This window comes from Seriola dumerili, unplaced genomic scaffold (assembly GCF_002260705.1).
Source record: "Seriola dumerili isolate Sdu_G_001 unplaced genomic scaffold, Sdu_1.0 BDQW01000056.1, whole genome shotgun sequence".
In the NCBI taxonomy this organism is placed as follows: domain Eukaryota; kingdom Metazoa; phylum Chordata; class Actinopteri; order Carangiformes; family Carangidae; genus Seriola; species Seriola dumerili.
In genome coordinates this window covers 986,616-1,009,324 of record NW_019174311.1, presented here as the reverse complement: position 1 = coordinate 1,009,324, position 22,709 = coordinate 986,616, and the positions used below count along the sequence as shown (strand labels likewise).

The following is a 22,709-nucleotide window of genomic DNA, read 5'->3' as shown; positions in this document are numbered from 1 at the left end:
TTACTGATAGCAGTTACAGGAAATGTAGTAAAAGAAATACTGGACTATAGATATTTTAAAATGAGGTATGACCCTCTCTTCAATTCTTAATTGTGCTAAAAAACTATTTCAAACGAGACTGTGCCTGTTTTGGAAAATGTTTTTTATCGAGTCACTTTCTCCTTTAGGTTGAAGGCAGCTGCTTCTTCTCAGAGATGTGCTGACAGAGGAGGAACAGGCAGCCAGTAAAGTGACTTTTCATTCAATTTAGTCTAAATCAGTCTTATAATTTCCTTTTCCCTCAACTAGATGGAGCCATTTCCGACTGACAGTGAAGGACACTTTCTCTCTTTTATCTCATTTTTCTAAAACATCATCCATGATATTCAAACAATCCTTTGGACCCAAATGATTCCCCCTCAACAAACTCCTTTCTAGTTTATTGAACTTTTTACTACAACACAATGGTTCACACACAATACAGCATAGTCTACAGTCTATATATACAGAAATTTTGCACTGTGATTCTTCACATAATCATGTTGACGCTACAGTACTGGCATACAGAAAAAAATCAAACAAACATTTCTTTAACAAAGTTAGCGTGTACCTGTCTTTTGCATTTTACTATGTCATGGCACACTGTTTTACTTACAAGATTAACAATATATAGCACAGAAATTTTAGATATGTTGAAATCAGACAGTGGAACAGCAGGTGACAATATAGTACACGTTCCCCCTCCTTTAAAATGATTTATTACATTTAAAACATGATGTCAAATAGAGGGTCTGCTTGGACACATACAGTGGGGTCTGACCAGGGTATGGCTGAGGGATTATTTTGTTTTGGATGTCATGTGCTAGGCTGGAAATGTTATGTATGTATAAAATGATGTTATTCTTGCAATATTGGAGTCATCATCCCGTTCCCCTGCTAAGCCTCGAAGAACACACACTGACCTGATTGTTCATCTGCGATCACAGAGTTGGAAGTTGATGAGGAAGGTGGTGGTGGTGGCCTGTGGTCGCTGTGATTGTGAATGTGAATGTGAGGCCCTGAGATGTTGTTAATGCCAGAAAGAACATGAGACCGAGCGGTGCTGTCATGAATGAGGACTGAGGATCATACTGAGTTCCTACCTGGGCAAAAGTAGTAATCTAATGTAATCCACTGAACTTTCCACAAAGTATATAAAATTAAAGATTTTGTTACTCAAATAGAAACAGGGCGCAATAAAAATCAAAGCAACCGAATCAGAGACACTTTGAATGGAAGTTAAATGTCTGGTCATAGTCTAAATACGAACTATAAATGGAAATCCAAATCTCTAACAAATTCATATTTAAGTCATTTATTATGTTTAGGCACATTTAGCTTGAAAATACTGTTCACCTTGCCTTTTCATTTGACCCAGGTTGTTCTGCGTGTTTTCTTTAACACTTCTCTGCTCTAATCTGACCTTTAACCTCAAGGACTCAGTCAAACACATCCGTCTCTTCTTCACCCACCTCAGTCATGCTGCATTCTTCTATCCTGATTGGCTGGTCAGGTTTTCTAAGAGAAGAATTACATCACGACCCGACAACAATCTCTAACCTTCTGTCAAACTGTATGTCCATGCCAGACTGGTGGCTGCTCAGCTGGGGCTTGTTTACATTCAACACTCCCAGATTATCGGAGTCCTGAGGGACCTCCTTACAAAACACTGAATCCAGTCTTTAAGTTCTGAGATGTTATTAAACGGCTGTTTAAAAATCCAAATTTTGAAAAGGCAGGTGAAGTATATGAAAATTAAGGAACATTTGAATATCAATATAGTATATTTCTCGTTTGACAGTGAACCTGACACTATCTGACCTGCCCTGATGTGGTGAACCCAGACTTACAACTATTGTTGTACTAAAGTTGCAACTTACTCTAGAAACTCTAAGATGCGGCTTGTATTTAGCATTTGAAAAGGTGATATCTTAGTATACTGTGATGAATGTATAATAAGTAGCTCTAGAGGTAGTAATTACAAATGTATGCACATGACAGCGTGTTAGTTTGATCACGAGAAAGCATCTCTTATTAAGGCTCGGTAAGAAGACTCAAGGTGTGGGTGCAATGCAGGGAGGGAGCCACATTAAATGGATACGGGCAGCATTACCTGAAGTTACAATGGTGTCATACAGCTGCAACATCACAGTATCAAAGCAATTACAAAAGGTTTCCTCTACACAGCCCCAGTCTGGGCTGAGTGTCCCTCACACATTCTGCATCTGATGTCCTCTTCTCTGAAAACAAAAACTAGACCCAGACGTGGTTTTTGTCATTTTTCCTGTGATAGAGCCACAGCAACCCAGTGTTGGACTCAAACTTAGATGAATATATAAAATCTAAAGCACTAAGACCAGGATCAGGATTAAGGGAAGCCAGCTCTGTCTTTCTGTGACATCTGTCAAAGTCGATCAGACGGTTCACTCACAGCATACCAGCTCCTGAGTGGAATCATGACACATGCAAAGATTTGAAAGCTAACCCGCTAAGCGACATGCATGCAGAGTGTGGGTCTTCTGTTACAAGCTGGCGTTACACACTATACTCTTATTTACGACAGAGAAAAAGGTCATGTCTGCCTAAAGTATGTCATCCACATGATGCCCTTAAGAATATGTGTGTAGGGGACGGTGGAGCTGTGCATTCCCACAAACAGTTGCTGGTCGAAAACCTCTACTGGAGTATACAGCACTATTATTTACAACATGTATGTACTAAATAACCAGGGATGGAGTCAGCCCCACTCCAGTTCAAACACCTCAATCAGCATCAGTGACATCTTTTCACACGTTGTCATTAGTGGTGCAAATTCTATAATAAAAAAAAAATCTGATTTCATGTATTTCCTTGACTAGCTGAACTGGAAGGGACAGGACCCCAAACCTGAGGATGAGAGCGGTCACCATATTGGGGGGGTGGGGGGTGGTGGTGGTTGGGGGGTGGTGCTTCATCTAGTTAGAGGACTACAGGGCTACAGATCTTCATCGTCATCTTCATCAGTGATGCAGTGGAGGGGAGACAGGCTGCATGCAGATGGGAGGGGAGGGTCCTTGGATCGGTACAGTGTTTGGTCATCTTCTGGAGAAAGACAAAGGGAGAAAGTCATCATGAAACAGAAATGTTAGTGTTGCCCTCTAAATGAAAAAGATGTTACACAGCGATTTTCAGGGATTTTCAGTTCTAATTTTTCTTTAAAAAAAAAAAACATTAATGGAATTTACATCACTGCTGCTGTGTTTTTAAAAACTGCCATCATGTTTTGGACTGATTCTCATACGTCCATGATACCATACCATTTTTTATGAAAATCATCTTGTGTGGATTAAAATCTGCATAAGATACTATAGGTGACCCATCACAGAAAACAGTTTTAGTTTTAGTTGTATTATCATTGTGGGTACAAGAAAAACCTTTCTGATTGCTACAAATCTGAAGAAGAAACAAGAATTAATGAGTTATGTCAATCAAACATCAAATTTAGAAAACAATATTCAAACATGGAGACTGTAAAAAGGATCATGCGATTTTGCAGCCTCAAATGTCAAACTGTCCATGAAAGCAATTAAAAAAAAAAGCAAAAAAAAAAAGAAATTAAACTAGATTACCATACAACAGTTAAACTTTGACATTTGTGATCTTTGTGAACATGACTGTTAACTGTGATGGACTGATGAGGTCAAACAAGGTGAAAGACAGAATCACTCAATTCATCACACAATGAATTGAAATGTAGGTGATTTGTAGTTAATGTGCAAAACCATTTTTACACTTCAAGCAACCGCACTGATGAAGAAGATTTCAAAGGGTGTGTGTGTGTGTGTGTGTGTGTGTGTGTGTGTGTGTGTGTGTGTGTGTGTGTGTGTGTGTGTGTGTGTGTGTGTGTGTGTGGTCCGTTACCATGGCATTAACTTGCAGCTGTCTCCTGCTGAATGATGTAGTGCCTGTTTGAATCATCCACCTCGCTGCCACAGTGAACATCACTCCTGTTAATGACACAAACACAACACTCAGTATACAACCAAATCTATTATTATTATTCACTGTGTGTAAAACTGCTTTTGGATGCTGGATTTAACATCAGTCCCATGAAGAACAGAAGCCAAACTGACACGTCAATTGAACACCAGAATTTTCATTTAATTTTTTTCTCTAATATTGTGAAAGCAGGTGAGCTGTTAACTTAGTCTTAAGTTAGATAAAGTGACCAGGAACAAGAAGCATCCTAAGCTTTCTGTTCACTGACTTCCTCACCTGTTGTCATTGATGTCTCTTGTTTCACTGATGCTGTTACCTGTTGGAAACAAAACAACGGTTTGATTTCATTGATTTATAAATGCTATAAATACTAATATTACTTTAGTAATACTAATTACTATTATTCCTGAATGAATGAATTGATACCATAATGTAATAATTGATTGTAGAATGTATTAAAGAATGTCCACACTGATATAAAAACAAGGAACCACATACTGTGCACACATGTCAACATTAGTGTGCATACAGGCACATGTGTGTTCTTTTACTTACCGTTGTCAATGTTGAGTGGGTAGGACTCCAGTATGTCTCCATTATATCTGCCTGCTCTGTAGCCCAGTGCTGTGGAGACTCTGGAAAACAGAGAGAAAACAGACACGCAGTCAAACACCAGCACAGTGTGTGAATGAAGATGACTCGTCACATCCTAATAAAGGCAGATATGCATTATACACAACTGGTCCATGTGATATAGTATGTCTGCTCTCCTTACAGAAAAATGTTTGTGATGACACCAAAACATGAACCTGACTTTAAACCCACAAACAGCCTGGCTGGAGAAGTTGGAAGAAAGGATTCAAACTCACGTGTTGCTCTGGACAGAGTTGGGGTTGCAGTTGACGCTGGCGGTGCTCGGCTGTGTCATGTTGCCCTGGAAGAGGGCGTTGCTGTAGGTGTTGGCGTGTTCAGTGGCACGGATGTAAGTGTAGAACGGGTTCGTTGGCGAGCAAACTGGCAGCTGCTTTGGTCTCACTGGCTTGGCTGTCAGGGTGATAAAATGATGTAAGACGGGGTTGGACTGTAATGAAACTGGGTCACTGTATAAAAGACAAACATCCTGGAATGTGTTGCATTTCAGGCATTTTCCTTAATGACACAAACAAAAGCATAAATCAAACGATGGAGCTTCACTTCAGTACCTATCTGTGCTGCATGGGGGCGCCGCAGGCCATTCTTTGCTCTCATGGCATCCTTGATGCGGTCGACCTCCTGCTGATAGCGGCGGCGGTCCATCATAGCGCCCTCCTTGGCGTCCCTCAGTGCAGTCTCCAGGGCCTTAACTCTCTCAGCAGTAGACCGAAGACGTTTCTCCAGCTTTGGAAGCTCACAACGCAGATCTGCATTGTCACGAACCAGCTGGAGCGGTGAGAGGAGAGAGAGAGAGAGAGAGAGAGGGGAGTGAAAACTGAACTATTACTAAAGTACAACATTTAAAGTTCGAAGATGCTAAGTTGAATCAAAACACACAAAAGCCACTCAGTCACAGTATTATGATGCAATATAATTTAATCACGTCTAGTTTTGTCTTCACCTTCACCAGCCACAAAGAAAAATACATTCAGTGTGGGGCAAAGAAAAGAACGACGCCATCGACTTATGTCACAAACACACTGTGGGTTTGGACACACTGTAGTTAGTTCAGTCAGTGTTTAACGTATATTTTATGTTTTTTGTGCAAGTAGTTGGCAAATGATCCTGCTGAACTGCTGAATGTCTTGGAATGAAAACACTGAATGAATTTCACCGTCTCCAGATCTGTAGATGTGAACAGTTCAAACGTCAGTAAAAGTTACAGTGTCTCTGGTTCTTTTTGTGATTGTCTCACCTGTTTGTGAACCTTTGTAAGTTGGTCCAGGTTATTCTCAAGAAAGGAAATCTTCTGCTTCTGGGTGCAAGACCCCCCGCTATCATCAGGCTCCATTTCGGAACTCTGCAAAGGAGATGAGAAAATGAAACAGAGAGCTGTGTGTGGGAAGAAGTTTTCTACCACTCTACTGGCAGAGAGCGACTGTAACACCTGACCCGTTCATAAAGACCAGAGAAGTTCTGAAACTTCTTGCTCTCAAACTCACTTTTGAGTCATTGTGGAACAAAACCTTCCACCTTAATATTATTCACATTAATAATAACCTGACCTTGACCTTCTACATCCCTCTCAACCCACCTACTCAGCTTTTCAACAGCTCAGTGATGGAAGACAAAAATGAGAAGCGTAAATCCATTGCTAGAGTTATTATTAGAGACATATAATACATCCTTTATTCCACTATTCTACATAAAAAGTGAAGTCATGTGTCACATACATGATATCAAAAAGTCCAGGGAGTAAGAGGGATGGAGGAACGTTATTTCTACTGAGGTTGATCAGGGAGTAATAAAGAAAGCTGCTTACTTTTTTAACCCGCGACGTGAGGTCTTGAACGAACAGCTTGCGCAGGTTGTGAAGGGTCTGGAGTTCGCGGGCCTGGAGGACAGACAGATTGGGACGAGGTTAAGAAGACAACTCTGGACACTGTGAAATGAGACAAAGGTTACACAAACAGAAGGAGAGCATACTGAAGTAAGACAAGACAGCAAGGGAAGAGGAAAGAGAGAGACACAGCAGGGGACAATGTCTCAGAGGAGAAGCAGGCAAATGGATGAAGGTGTATATTTTACTCACGACAGTCTCCTCCAGACCCTTCAAGTCCTGTTTAGTCTGCTCATGACGTTCATGCAGGAATCTGAGGGAAAAAGCAACACTGTTGTTTTAAACATGAACTTCAGAGGTAGACTGGACTGTTTCAAGTCACTCCTCCAATATTCTATATCATCAATAGAAATGATCACGAAAACCATCAACATGTTCTGACTCTTATCTGTGTTATCAGAGAACATGTTCCTCCTAACACTCACGAGAGCTCCTCCAGGCGCTCGCTCTTGGTGCTGTCCTGACTCTTCAGGCGTTCAAAGTCAGCACGAACCTGAGCCAGCTCCAGCTCCAACTTGGAGTTCCGACTGGAGGAATGAAGTGATGACACATGTTCAGGAGGAAGAGAAAGGGAGGAGTTTAGATTGAAATGAATACACAACAAACTTGTTTAGGTTACAGATAACAGGTAAACTTCTGAAAAGATATCTATAATAATAATGATAATAGTATATAATGATTAATAACAACAAATGATGCCACGTGTGGTATCTTTGTGTAAACACAACGGACTCAGTCAGTTCATCGATGATCCTCTGCTTCTCATTGATCTCATCCCGCAGGCGGGTCAGTTGCTTGTGATGAAGGCCGCGGTGAGACTCTCCCTGCTGACGAACGGCCTTTTGGACGTGAAAAGAGCAAACACACAGAATCTCTTAAAAGGTTCTGGCTACTGCAGTAAAGCCTTGACAACTAAGGAAGTAAAATAAAAAGCCACATGGGGTGTGAGGTTATTGTGTGGAACAACAGATGTTGAGAAAGCTCTCTGTTAAGCAGACACAATATGAGGGGACAGATGAATGAAGGCACAGGAGATGTAAGAGAGGTATAAGGTGTGAAGAGAGTCTGGTCCTAACAATAAGAACTTTTCATGTGTCCCAGTCTGGGCTGACAGAATCTCAAGTAATATATTCTTACCTTCACATTTCCATCCTCAGTCTCACCCTTCTCTGCATCCTTCTCCTCAAGCAGGGAGTTATCTGGAACAAGGATAAGAGAAAGAAAGCATTCAAAGTTACAATGTAAAAACAGCTTGAGGCAAAATTCCCAAGAAATCTATAAAAGGTTACAGTACCGTCTTTTTGTACTCGCATATTAATTCTGTAACTGTGTTCATATTTTTTGCAACAGTATTTTTGTGTGTGTATTACCCTGGTCCTGCAGCTTGGCGAGCTCTTCACTCAGGGAGTCGTGGCTCTCCTCCAGCAGCCTCTTCTTCTGCTCCACGCTCTGCATGTACTCCGTCAGAGAGCGGATCTTAGCCTCATGCTGTACAAACACAAACACCCACATAAAATATAATCCATATTCACTTTTTTCCCCTTTATTTCTCATCCATTCCTGCTCACCCAATCATCCATCCATGACCTATGTCTATAAGATAAAAAAGAACTACCCTCTCGTGAACATCTGGCCCATTAGTCAAATCACAAGTGACATGCCTGGGCATTATTTTAGAATTCACTTCAGACTTTACTTCACACATAAAGAAGGTTTTTATCACTTCAGAAATATCACCATCTTTATAGATTGTTCCTGATCTATAAAGATGCTGAAAAATTTCTTCATGCTTTTATTTCAAATAGATTATTGAAATGCTCTTTTTACTGCTCCTCTGAAGCAGGCAATATGAGCACACACTGCAGACTCTGTGGTTTTATTATCCTTCACCAGCTCTCAGATCCTCTACTGTCAGGCTTTTAGATACACACAGTTCTACACACAAGAAAATATGCAGTGCAGCTTTTTTTTTACTATGACCCAGAACTATGGAAAACCTGCCAACAGCTGTAAGAGATGCTCTGTGAACATTTTTACATGACAACTGAAAACTTATTTCTTTGCTTTTAATTAATTCCCTCATACTTACATACAACTATTCTTACTGGTTCATGTTTTTAATTTACATTTTATCATCTGCTATCTTTCTATTGTCTATTTTTATTGCGCTTCAATCCGCCCTTATTTTATTGTACTATTGGATTTTTTTAAACATTTTTTCATTTTTATTGTAAAGCACTTTGAGCTACATCTCTTTTATAAAAAGTGCTCTATAAATAAAGTTTATTATCATTATTATTATTATTATGTTTCTCTCTTCCTGTCCCTGTCCCTCTGTCCTCACCTGAGAGATGAGGAGCTGGCAGGAGGAGAGCTCCCTTCCAGTCTCCTCCATCTTGCGGTGGCACTCCAGCTGCATGTTCTCCAGCTGGCGGCAGCGCTTCACCATGCTCTTCACCTCTGACTTGATCTTGCTGATGTAGAGTCGAGCCACAGTGAACTCCTCCTCGATCGCACCGCTGATCTCCACCGGCTGCAGATTGGAGGAAAAATGAAGGTTTCCCCACAGTCATGTGTGACACAGCAGGACATACAGGAAACACATGAAGAACACACACTCTTGTGTGTTTTATAATGTACCTATATGTAAATGTTGCCCTCTAATCCCACTTACCAGCTTGATCTCCCCGTTGCCCACGATGGTGCTGAACTCGCTGAGGTCCCTCATCAGACCATTGAGGACGTCAGCGATACGTTTCCTCTGCTGACCACTCACTTCCTGCATACGGGACAGCTCCGCCTCCAGCTCCATCAGGCTGGCCTGTTATACAGAAACAGACATTAGTGAAGATAAGACCACAATGTTTAATATAGATCCGGATCTCACAATACGCTCACTTGGTGATGCAGGGCATCAGATTCATGACCCCTGATTTATGGCCATTTAAAATAATGAAGTTGCTAGCACCACCTATAGGCAAAGTAACATTTTTGCATATTGCAGGATCAGAGTAGATGCACCCGTCAACTAAATTTGATTGCAGCTATTAATATAATGTCAAGAATTATGGGATCTCATATTATGACACACCTAAAACAAAATACAGTATTACTTAGAAAAAAAGAAATTCATATTTATGTGCCACATTTGGTAAAAAAACAGAAAAGACAGAATCCAACTAAAAAACATGATGAGACTAAAAACTGCTTGGGCAGAGGCGACGAGCTGAGACTAATGTAAAAAGGTGTGTCTAGTGGTTTTTCTCCAGAATCTGATTTACATGTAATTCCTGGTACTGGTCTCCATGGTGATACTTCTGCCCCTCCTCCTCTCTCTGATTTTATCTCATTCTGTCAATTTCACATTCACAGCATTCCTCCTCAGATGTACCATTTTCTGGGCCAGCTGGTCGGCCAGCAGCTGGTTCTGCAGGCCTTTCTCCTCCACCTCCAGGCTCTTCTGGTCATAGTTGATGGCCAGCTCCTCCAGAGCCTGCAGCACCTCCTTCACCTCCGCCTTGGCGCAGTCGCTCTCCACCTGCAGCCTGCCCAGTTCAGCCTGGACCTTGTCCCCATCCCCACGGGACGAGGCCAGGAGCTGGAAGGAGGGAAATGTGGTGTGTTGACTTCACTTTGAAAATGTTCTTATTTTCATGAACTGAATGTTTGAGTTCTCACAAGACAGTGCAAGTGTGTGTGTTTGTGTGACTTTGTGTATGTGTGTAGTTTGCATTTACCCACCTCATCCTGGTCTAGCATCTGCTGCTTCAGTTTCTCCACCAACTGGCACTGCAGGTTGATCTCGTCATCCTGTATAAATCATATACATTCTCATATAAATTTGATTATAAAACTTGAATTTAAAAGAACTATAATAATAAATAACATCTGCACTTACACCTTTCAATAGAGATGGAATTACAGTCGAGCTCATTTGGAAAATTGAGACCTGAGTTGTGTTGAATTGGTAATAATGATCATGTTTGTGTGTTTGAACCTTGTCATCCAGCTGCTTGTACAGCTTGCGGATCTCCTCCTCGTACTTCTGACGCTCCTCCTCAGAAATGCGGACCACAATGGAGGAGGTGTCATTGTCCAAAATGGGGCGCTCCTCCACTGACTCAAACCGGGTCACCATGTCCGATGTAGTCCGCTCCGTCTCAGGGACATCCTCTCCTGAAGTCATGGATGAAGGGACAAACAGGACATAGAAACAGGACATGAGAACCATGCTATTTTGTTTACACAGTGAGCAGAGATGAGTCTCTGCTATGCTGCCGAAAACAAAGCTTCTCCTGGAAGTCAGTCAGTCAGAAAACGCTCAGGGCAACTCACCATTTCTCCAGCGGTTGAGCTCGGCCTCCAGCTTCTGGATGGTGTCCTTCAGGGTCTTGTTCTTCTCCTTCTCCTTCTCGTACTTCCTCTTCCACTGCTCTGCTGTCAGCTCCAGGTTGACGGAAGCAGTGTTCCTGATGGTCTTAGCACTGTGTCAGAGGAAGACAAAGACAGAGAGACAAAGAGGGACAATGTGAAACTATTTTTAAGTGATTAAGACAAAGACTGACGCTGTTTCAGTAACAGTTCTACTGGATCATTTGCCCAAGAACCAGTTTTATGTTGGTTCCAAGGTCACCTGACATTTGAGTGTGAGAGGTCTCACTCAAAACTCTTCACTGTGTTCCTACTTGTACAGTCATCACTGAACGTGACATAACGAAGGGCGCAGTGTAAATGAATCTGCCTTGTCTGGATTTTATTAGGCCACACCCAATCTGGGTCAGCATCCTGCTCTGAGGGAAAAATATCATCAGTGTGACCTCTGATAAAGATGTGGCAGCATGTGTAGAAGTAAAAAGCACATTTTCTTTTCAAACATGCTTTGACTTTTATCCACAGATGTATCTACCGTTGGCCAAACATGAGAGTGGACTTGGTCTCGGCGTCGTTGTAGCTGGAGGGAGAGCAGCAGATGAACATGGTGGTGCGACAGTTCCCACCGAGGGAGTCCTGCAGGATGCGGGTCATTTTGCTGTCACGATACGGCACGTGAGTTTTCTGTAGGAGAGAAGAGGAGCAAGGAAGAAGGGTGGAGAGGAAGAGGGAACAGAAAGAAGGGAGACGAGATCAAGATCGAGATCGAGAAACAATTTGGAACTGAAGAGAAGAGAAGAAATGTTTGAAGTGTGTTTTGTTTGCCTCCTGATTTTGTGCTTCTGCAGAGATTCATCAGCAGATTATATTTAGCAAAAATTAGCACGTTCCCATTCCTCTCGATTTCTCCATTTTGGATTCTTACAAACCCCACAACTGCTGTCAAAAGAGGCAGATTGATTGTGCCGCATCCAACTAATCTTATAATTGGAAGTGGCGGTTTTTTGCTGTTGAGTTGGCGGAGAGGAAAGAAGGGTGTGGGCATTTCATTAACAAGCCAACAGGAGGGACAAAGCTACAGTACATGAGCGTTAGAAATGAGACAGAGCAGCTATATTATCTGGACTAGTTGTAGAAATGGGAATTAAATCTGTTTCAGTTTATTTAAAATCCCCAGATTCTACACATAAATCAAGCTTCAGTTGTTGGAAAGGTAAATATATTTCACTTAACCTAAAAATGAAGAACTATATCAAACACAATTTTTACTCTATTGTCTAGTAAAAAGGAGGGCAGTTGGGTGGAAATGTCTCACCGTGCCCTCAGCCAAGGCAGAGATGACATTTCCCAGAGCAGAGAGAGACTTGTTGATGTTTTTCGCTTCGTCCAGAACGGCTCCTGCAGCTCCCGTCTTACTGACCTGTATAAAGACGAAGACAGAGACAGTGAAGTCAAACATGATGCACAGCTGAAGAAAGACACAGAAACACAGATGAAGTCAATTGTCAATAAAAATAGTCAATAAAAATAAAAATAATTCAGTTGATTCATTTGAAGCAGGAGAATCACAGGTTGGGAGTGTCTCCCACCTTCTCGCTGCCAGCCAGATCCACCAGGTAAAGTTTTCCACACAGCTTCTGCTCCGTCTCCACGTGCTCCTGCTTGATGTTGATCAGGAAGATGCTGTGGCTGCGAGAGCTGTGCTCGTTCATGTCTGTGCAAAGACAGAACCAGAAGCAAACAGCTCAGAACTTTACATACAAACTTCTGGTGTTAAAAACGTTTTTTAGAGGGATAAAGAATTCACAAACGAGATCTGATCAAACTTTGGCTTTTCAGAAAAAATGCCATGAACGTTTTCTTTTATTTATTTTTCCTCCAAAGGTTGCCTATGTACCAGGAAAAAAACATTATTGTCACAATAGAATCAGAATGAAAGAGAGACAACAACTAACTGTCTGTAATCAAAGTGATTTTAACTCAAAAATAATGACGTATTGACATCTTTGTTTCACAAAACATAAAGACTTTCTCCTATTCAATATCAGCAGGTTTTCTGATTTTCACTCTGAAAATACTAGATTAATTTGAGGTCATTTATGTGTGGATTTAAAGAGAAGTATGAAATGTTCAATGTCCGCAGCGGACTGACGTCACTTTTTCTCAGTGCAGATAAAAAATAGCTCTGATCTAAACGCCTCTCTTCATTGGACTCCTCACAGACAGAAAGTTCAGGTTTCTCTGCAGATGATATCTGAGGACATCAGCTTTGTGTCTGCAGAGTGTTGCGCCACTAGTCTGCTATCAGCACACTGTTCTGCAGCAGTGAGTCAGCAAGCATCAGTAGGAAACAGAGAAGATGGTGCTGCCTGGGAACACAGCTTTCAGCAAATCTGATCTGCTGCTGTCAACATTCAGTCCATTTTCAAGGCTGGATTGTTGTATAATTTGATTGTTATCACATTATTACCATTAAAAATCTTAAGATTACTTCTGCTCTACAGAGCAGACTTCCTTTAAATATGGATGATTATTACACTTCTTTAAAAGAGATAACATTTATCTAACTTTCCAATTAATAAGCAACATGTCCATCATCTCTCCCACAAAACACAAGCCCACACAATCCTCTGGTTCATAATATACACACATGGCTGTTATACAACCCCATTACAATCACAGTGTTTACTTGGACTCGTAACAAACAAGCAGAATTTTATTTAGAAAGTTAGTTTCACTCTGACCTGTGATTGGTCTCACTGGCTCATTACCTGCATGCTGAGACCATAATATGCAGATAAACCACAGTGATGAAGGTAAAGGTGATTAGGACTCTCACTGAGAAGCAGGAAATAGTAATTACTTTATGATTGAACTACTAGGAGCTGGTGAATGGCAACTGTAAAATAAAATATCACATCATAGATCTAAACTTGGACAAACAGCTTTCTGCATAAAGGGCTATGAACTCTGGAACACATCACCAACTGAATTCAAATGAACTCCAGACATAGATTCATTTACAACAAGGGTTCAGTGTTAAAACAAACCAGAGCTGTATTCATTTCTAGTTAATTGTATCTTTTGTTAATTGCCTTTGTTTGAGTATTTGTAGCTTGTGTTGTTTTCTCTCTTTTCAGACTTTTACTAATTGTAGGATATTATCAATTGTGTTGTTTTAGCTATTGACTGTTTTAATGACATTATACATGTAAAAGCCCAACTAGGGACAGGAGTGGAGAATTAAACAGCTATAAACTCTTTGAGAAACAGATTATTATCATGCCTTGTTTTGTCTCTATCAACTAAGCTAAACTAAACTAACTCGATGATGGGATATATTGGTTTCTGTGGTGTTTGCGGTTCATAAAAATAAGAAATTAAACAAGTTTGAGTTTCTATCATCAAAACAGATTTTGTGTTGCAGAGGCCTACAATATTCGAAAAGACAAAAATACAAAAAATAACCTCCCCTGAGATCCATCTGAGCAACAAGGCAGTATATTCATTGATTAGTGTTGATTAGTGTGAATCAACTGCAAACAAATCAGATGAGCTTTGAGATTCTCAACAGAAACACCAGGACTGCTTCAACCCGCTCAGTTAATGCTTTATGTGCCTCAGTGCTCTCTGTGTGGGTTTGTTCTCACACCAGATTTTCTGTGACATTTTCAAGACATCACTCATTTGTGTCATTATAAATCATCTGTGCTGCAGGACCAGCTGTGTGTACATTGCTAAAGTGTTGTCTAAAATAGAGATACATTGAATGACTTACATTATGTTTCATTGCTAATGAATTAGGGTAAAAACTGTTAACTAAGTACATGGTTATCTCATTGAAATTTAATGCAAACAAAGTTAATTTAGAGAAAGTTCCTAAATGAAAACAGGTATATTTCCACATGTAAAACACAAACCATCGTCACAGTTGTTTAAAAATTCTTATTTGCTTAAAAATGGTTTTCACTGAGTAGTGTCATAAGCGGGTTACCTGGTAATTAGGTCACATGTTCTTTAGCTGCTGCTGTGCATTATAATGACGTTTTGTTTAATGCAGCTAAAGCATCACTCTGACCTGTAAACCTGCAGCACTGGAGCCATTAGTCTGATGTTATTACTGAGCCAAAGAGGACTGAGTCGGCAGCTCGGAGGCCAAAACAGAGAGCAGGAAGCTTTTATTTTTATAAAATCAATTACTGAAAACTGCTCTGTCACAAACCGGATTATTAGCCTGAGATAATGGCTGTGGGCAGACATGTTGTAATGCTTTGTTATTTTCTCCAATTCCACAATAACTGTCCTTCACTGCCAGTCACAATACGGTGAACTCCATCTGACAGGAACTCATTTATTTTCTTGAGAATGACTGAAGCTTGAAAATTATATCACACTGTAACATGAAGATTACATAATAAGACACAATAACGGGCTACATGAACTCAGCTGTCAGTTCTCCCATCAGTAACGAGCTGGGAGTGCTACTGCCACCAACAACAAACCACCACTGGATCTCCTGCTTTACTGTACCTTTATTCAGCTCAAATGTTTCACTATAGATATTTGTCTATTGGGTTGTTTTGTTTTAAATACAGAGCAGAGCAATTTTAGCATAAAGCTACAACATAACGAAATGTGAAAAAAGTGAAGGTGTCTATACTTTTTCCGATGCACTGTATACTGTGTTAAAACAATCAGATTTCTTTCATGAATTGTAATGTTCATGTATTGATGTACATTAAATTCTGTGATGCAATATCAACAGTTGAAGGTAAAGACTCACTGGTCACAGCAACATGACGGTTCGCTTTGCCCTCGTCAATCACATCCATAACCTCATCAGGGCTGGAGACAAAACGCTCAGTGCATCCCTGAGACAGAATATGAGACAGATGTCATATCAAGGATGTGATGCAGCCTGTAGACAGATTTTCACCTTAAGCACTACTTTCCACAAACCTTGACATATGGCACCCTATTCTTATCTTCATGCACAGACAGGTTGGTCTTTGTCACTAAAAGTAGAGAGAAATTAGACTGATGAGTACTTTTCACAAGTATTAGGAAGCATCAGAATAGAGTATGAAAAAAATCAGTGGTTACACAGGAGCTACATTACGTTCATTGTATATCACAGTCTGGAAAATCAAAATACTGTTGGTGGTGATTCATGAAGAGTTTATCAGCACTAACCATCCAGCAGGTCACGGATTTTGTCCATATAGATTTCAAAGTAGGAAACCTGTTGGGGAAGAAAGAAAATGATGGAGCCAAAATAAAATAACATTGAAATGTTTTATAGCATTGACAGGAGATGCAAGTTAAATTATTATTTGACTGGTCTGAGATAAAACTACATTTGTTGTTTCTGCAGAAACGTGATCACAATAGAAAAATGTGATAAAAAAACTTTTTTAAAAGGCAATGTTCAAACACAAACCAACACAGCTGAACATAAGAAATAAAAAACAGACATTTACTCATCAAATACCTTTATGTGGAATTCAAGGTTTTCATCCATAGCAAAGATGTGGTTGAAAATGTCCTCAGCAATGCGTGGAATAATACCCATCTGGTGAGGGTCATGGAGCTTCCCCTGCAGCAGGAAGTCACACATAAATGTATCAGTAGGTGTGAACGGGGACTTCACGCAATAATGCCATTAGATTCTCATCACAGGTCTATTCATTCACAGGTTTGGGAGAATAAAGAGAAAATTCTACCCTATCCAAATATCTAATCAACAAACTATAGTCTCATTAAAAAACAGAAACCCAGTGTTGGAGGAGGAGCTAATGGGTCAGTTGGGGCAACATTCAAATCAAATTTTACACAGGTTCTGCATGTTGCTTCAGTTACATGTTTGCAGTACACGATAAAATCAAGGTTCATTTGAAGAAAGTGTTTATTGCTTTGCAAACTGCACCTCCATGGTGTGAGTCTTCCCGGAGGAGGTTTGTCCATATGCGAAGATAGTGCCATTGTAGCCATACAGCACATCTGAGTCAGAGAAGAACAACAGTGAAAGCACAGCACATGCATTTTAAGATAACTTGAAGTATTTTGAATGCAGCTATCCATCTGTACCCTTGACAATCTGCTTGGCGCAGGTGTTGTACACCTGCTCCTGGGTGGTGTTGGTTGGAAACACTCGGTCAAAGACATAGGACCTCCCCTGTGAACACCATGAACAGCAACCAACAGATTAACAAAAGGGACATAAGAGAGAATACAGTTGTTTATCACCAAATTGTTTTCCAATTTTCAGTTTTCAAATAATAATTTTTAATAATAAATAAATAATTTTCTTGCAAAACAATGAAAATTCATTAAAAATGTCCTACAACTTACTACTGTGAAGTAATTTGAAATATTATCTGACACACAATCTGTAAAAAAAAAACAAAAAACAAAAATGATATATTTTTTTGAAATAATTTATTCTCCAACAGCAGATCGTGTGTAGCTTTGAGAAATGATGTCATCCCTGTGAGGTGGTCAGTGGCTTGAAACTGACTGACTCATCCTCACATACCTGACCAAAAAAATACGAAGAATAAGATATACACTCATCTAAAACCTTTAAATGTCACCACTCTTAGGAAAACACATATTTATGCAGTGTATTTATGTAAGGCAACATGTTGCTGTTGTTGTGTGAAAACATAAAAAACAATCTTCCTTTTCAATCCTCTTCCACTCTTCGGAAAAATGTTACAACAACATTGAAGTTAAAAACAAGCCTGTTTTTTGAGTTAAATGGCTTTCAGATGACACAAAACACAAATTGATATTAGGTATGCTGTTATTTATAATTCATTGCTGATGAAAACTGCTGAATGAAATCAACCAAGATTTAAAAACATGAGAGACAGCCTTGATTTTAACTTTGATGACACTTTAATTAAGCCAAAGAGCCACAGAGGAGCATGTAACTCACCTCAGGTTAAAACATAAAAATGCTTTAGTATTACTACCAGTTTTATGGATGGTTTGTTCAACGCTGGTTTATCTCCCTGACAGTAAATGCACAACAAAAAGGATGAGATCAGCAGAGAGGGAGAAAGCCAGTTCTCCCAGCTAGTCAGAGCCATATTTCATCCAGTACCTGGCAACATCACACAATGGATCAAGGTCATTAGAAAAATGCTCTTTCTCCTTTGCTAGCTTATTACCTAACAAATTCAAAGGAACCAAAGTCATATGAAAGACAATACAGACCTTTCATTAGTAGCCATGTATCCAGTATGTAGCTATTATTACCAGCTCTCTGCTGTGCCCCCAGGTGTAGGTACACTAGCATCTGTAACAGCGGGTTTTCTCATAGACCATTAACATACATCAATACTTACTTCTGAGCAATTATTTTCTTAGTATTCAACAATTACTGCACCCATGAGGCTTGGATAGGGAACCAAGACTCATTGGAAATGTTTTTACTGAGTAATAAAATAATCATTTTAACAATTTGGGAAATACCCTCAATCACTTTCTCACTAAGAGTTGTAAAGAGTTGCTGCTACAGCCAAGACATTGTTAGCTTAGCTTAGTTCAGTTTAGCACAAAGTCAGGAAACACAAGAAACAAAGCCAGCCTATCAGCACCTATAATCCCATTTGTTTGATCAGTAGAAAAGCTGAAGTTGCTCCAGCAACACTTCAGTCACGACGAGGATTTTTAACCTTTAGACAAAGCCAGGCTAGCTAAACTAAGCTAAGCTAAACTAACCGCATCCCGGCTGTGGCTTTGTATTTACTGAACAGATGTGAGTGGTATTGATCTTTTCATTTAACTCTCGAAAAAAAAGCAAATGAGAGTAAGTCCCAACATGATCCTTGCTTTAAAATGACAGCATGCTGAAATATACAATCCAGTAGAGTAGTGGATTTAGAATTCATTTAGAATATGAGCAACAAACTCCTGCCACTGTTTACTGAACTGAAATTACTACAAAGCTCAATAGAAAGTGCGTAAAGACTATATATTTAATTAGTACTAAATATTGTAAACATGTAAACATTATGCTCTTGAATCTTGAGTGTGTGTATTTTCAAGAATCTCCTTTGAAGTACTGTTGAATTTTTTTTTGTCTTTTTTTTCTCATTTGTTTTCTCATCATACTCTTGAATGTATTTTGTTTATTTCAAAATGTGTCCCCCGATTAACTCAGTGTGACACACAGAAGAGTGACGCAGCCCTGACAATCCTCGCTGCAGAAACAAGGCCATTAAACCCTGAATGTCACCGTCCCATCTGATACAGAGACCACAATGCAACACAATAATGCAAGCTGCCAGAACATGAGCCGTATTAAATATCATTAACAAATTGACTCATCTGCAGACGCACCCCCATGACGGAGTGATTTCACAGAGAGAGACATTCAGTCCCAGGATGAGGGAGGGCAAGACGGAGGAGGTGAAGAAAGAGACATAAAAATGGAGATGGATGAGCAAAAGAGAAATGTTAGGTTGAGAGTCAAAGAGACAGTGACAAAAGAGAGAGAGGGAAACGAGAGACTGAGGAAAAATTGAGACAGAGAAACAGACAGACAGATGGCGACAGAGAAAAGAGAAAGCAGGTCAGTAAGTGATGTATGATGATTATTGATTCTCTCTTTAGGCAATTAGAGGAATCAGTTTCTGACTCTATTGCCCAGCGTCATGCTGAGAGGAGAGAGGAAGGTCAGGTTGGGATGTTTCCATTATCGCTGGAGGAACTTTCAACATTATTTGTCAACATTTCTCAGCCAGAAGAGAAGCAAAGCTAACTACTCTTCTCCTTGTAGCCCTCTGCGTGGTCATCATGTGCTCTGTTTATGTTTCCTTTCATCCTCTGCAGACATTAGCTCCTGGCCCAAGAATGAAACTCTAACTCTAAAGACGGACAACCAGCAACATATATAAGCAAAATGCAATTAAATCAGTTAAATGAGTAGCTATTCTCATTTCGTACAGGCTGACATGCAGACATCATTTAAAGACATTGATCTACAAGCCTGTAGAATTTATTTGACCAACAAGAGATTGGATCAAGTGACTATCCTCAATTACATCTGCACAGCAAAATCTCCACTTATCAAACCTTTTGTCTATAGATGAAACAAGTGACAATAATAAGCAGTGGGATTATTTTGGTCCGTTTCCAATAACTAGATTTTTCTAATGTGTCTATCTATTACACTGAATAAGACAGGTCCAAATCAAGAAAAATGGCATGTGATTCCAGAAAATTATTGGAAAAAAATGACTGTATTAGAAACTAACACTAAAATAAGTCCACACTGGGAAGCGTGAATAATGTGTTAATATTGTAATGAGATGGAGATATTCTGCGGTGTTGGATAAATTTTGATTATCATGACATAAATGTCTTCTTTCTTAGTTCAGACTAAGTGAAATGCAGCTTTCACAACACATAAGAGGCAGCAGCTTCAGCAGCGTTAGGCCGACACATTTAGAATTTAAAGACACTGAATTATGCACCTACATGTGCATGTAAGTGGATCTTGCCTCGCAAACATAAAATAATCCTCAGAGTGAAGGGAACATGCAGCATCATCTTATTTGGATCTGCCTCTAAACTTCAACATCCACTACAAAAACCATCACCAGACATCTGCGGCGTGGACTGTCAACATCTGCTGGGTAATACACCCACTCCAGAGCACAGGTTTGTAACCCTCATTAAGGAGAGGTTAATTAGGGGCTAATTAACTTTAACACTCAGAATGAATGAATGGACCCATCAATGTGAGCCTGGAAAACACTTTACATTCAGTAACAGTCATTTTGATGTACCTATGTAGGTTGTATTAGAGTGTGCTAATAATCAGGAGCACGACTGTCTGATTTGGGCCCACAGTAAAACACCACATACAGTTTAAAGTGTGCGATGTTAGTGAGCTGTAGCCTGTAACCCTGTTGTTAGGCAGGCTGTGGATCAGTCAGCTGATAAAGGTGCACCTCAACAACATCAGGCTCCATGTTTTTTTGCTTTGTCATCTTCTGTTAAAAACTGTTTTTTTTTTTTTTTTTGGAGGGGTGGGGTGGTATTAACATGTACTGCACCGATTATTATCCACAACCCAAACAGATGGGTCCAGCAGCTGATGGTTTATTGATGAGGGCCCTGTGTGCACAACAAAGCGCCTCCTGTACTCACCCCGACGGCGACAGTGTCGTCTCCTTGGAATTTGGGGAGAAACTGGTCCCCGCGTAAAATCTCCGACTGATTGAGAGGGCGAAAGCGACACAGCACTTTTATGTTGCACTCCGCTGGGACATCGGCCATTGCGCAGATTCAGTGAGGAGGAAGGATGCTGCTTTCTGATGGTCGGAGATGCTGCCTGGGCTGGAGGCGGACGGACTGAGAGGGGCCTGATCTGACCGTCAAAGTAAAGGACGAGGGACGCGCAGACTTCGACCTTCTTCGTCGAGAGGACTCTGATGTCGGCGGGAGGCTGGACGGTTTTATCCTAACTGACTGATGGGGGCTTTATTTATGCGCAGCTGGTCGGCGTTTCCGTGTCGCAGTGAGGCGGGCAGGCTAAATTAGATGTCAAGCGCAAAACGATGCTCTACCTACATCATTAAAACAAGAGACTCTGGTGTTGCTCGTTTTCCTCTGTGCTTTATTAGACGCAGTCTTTCTTTCTCTCTCTCTCTCTCTCTCTCTCTCTCTCTCTCTCTCTCTGTCTCGCGTTTTTCCGTTTCTTTTTCGGGTGCGGCGCTGGATGTGCGTCTGGCCGGTTGAAGGTGAGATGCTGCTGGAAGGGCAGTGAGGTAAAGCTGCTGATGATCGGCCTTCTTGGGTCGCCACAGCGCTCTCTATCGGTGGGCCGAGAAAGGGCGTGGTCTGCATCCGCCTCTTTAAAGTGGTACCCACAGCCTCAGCATCATCAGCTCAGAATCCTCACGCGCGGGCGGAAACCAGAGCTCCTTACTGCTGCGTCACATCCGAGCAGAGAGATGAAGGAGAAGTTCATTACAGCTCCTGTAGAGCGGCCTGCTGATTCAGTGACTAATCATCGCAGCCATTCTTTGGCCCCTCTCCGCTGCCTGACTGTATTTCTTGGAAGGCACAAGAAGCCATTATGGGAAGGCAGTGAGGACTATTGATTAAAAGATGAGTTCAGGCCTCACCTTTAAGGAGCTTTACAGTGTCTGATGAAGTAGGGATGATGCAGCAAAGTCACACTGAAAACTGAAAACACATTACCATGCTCATTAAAAAAAATCTCATCCTTGTTTACAATCCAGAAAGCACATAAACATGAAGGCTGCACAATAGTGAAAATGAGAAAACAAAGAAAATAATATGGATAATTATCTACATGAAACCTGATAAGAAATGAACAAAAAAAAACAAGTGTGAAAACATAACATCCTGCAGTGAGGTCAACCACTGGGATCCTGAAGGTCAATAACTCTGTACTAATAATAAATACCTTAAACGCTACTGCAGTTGCCCCTGGATTTTAGCATTGGCAGGGTAACAAGTCGAGACTGAAAACCTGAACGTCTACTACACCTGCTCACAGGTCAGAAATGACTAACTGCAGAAACTCACTACTGTTTTCATGTAGGCTCTCTGTGGACCTTGTAAAATCTATTATTTTCTGATCACTAAACAGGGTATTAGCAATTACTAATGACAGATTTGTTGATTCATTTTGTGCAACCAGGAAAAAATATTATGCAAACATCCAATATAATATATATAATTCTTATTCAACAATATGTGAGTTGCAACCAAATTCAGATACATACAGTATGAACTGCATCATAAAGTTGTTCACACCCTTTTC

General features: G+C 40.5%; 1 protein-coding gene across 1 annotated transcript; it reads right to left on the bottom strand.

Moving 5' to 3' along the window:
- Positions 1-398: 398 nt before the first annotated feature.
- Positions 399-21,673, bottom strand: LOC111219055 (kinesin heavy chain-like). The gene is made up of 29 exons (XM_022741634.1): positions 21,065-21,673; positions 16,988-17,075; positions 16,827-16,900; positions 16,392-16,496; positions 16,094-16,142; positions 15,860-15,915; positions 15,684-15,771; positions 12,490-12,614; positions 12,216-12,320; positions 11,436-11,584; positions 10,865-11,013; positions 10,527-10,705; positions 10,271-10,339; positions 9,921-10,127; positions 9,204-9,350; positions 8,874-9,062; positions 7,900-8,017; positions 7,667-7,728; positions 7,262-7,368; positions 6,955-7,056; positions 6,722-6,782; positions 6,452-6,523; positions 5,885-5,989; positions 5,199-5,415; positions 4,866-5,040; positions 4,552-4,631; positions 4,273-4,312; positions 3,919-4,004; positions 399-3,099 (listed from the first exon to the last, which is right to left on the bottom strand). Exons 1-28 carry the CDS (start codon positions 21,191-21,193, stop codon positions 3,926-3,928), a joined length of 3,126 nt encoding a protein of 1,041 aa, XP_022597355.1. The 5' UTR covers positions 21,194-21,673; the 3' UTR covers positions 399-3,099; positions 3,919-3,925.
- Between the last annotated feature and the right edge of the window lie 1,036 nt (positions 21,674-22,709).

What these genes read in the sequence shown, in the direction of transcription:
- LOC111219055 (XM_022741634.1), bottom strand. Translation starts at nt 21,193, where the DNA reads ATGGCCGATGTCCCAGCGGAGTGCAACATAAAAGTGCTGTGTCGCTTT. An exon ending in ACCAGCTGGCCCAGAAAATG is followed by an intron (nt 9,351 to 9,920) that starts GTACATCTGAGG and finishes TCTGTATAACAG; the next exon opens with GCCAGCCTGATGGAGCTGGA. An exon ending in GCAACGGGGAGATCAAGCTG is followed by an intron (nt 9,063 to 9,203) that starts GTAAGTGGGATT and finishes TCCAATCTGCAG; the next exon opens with CCGGTGGAGATCAGCGGTGC.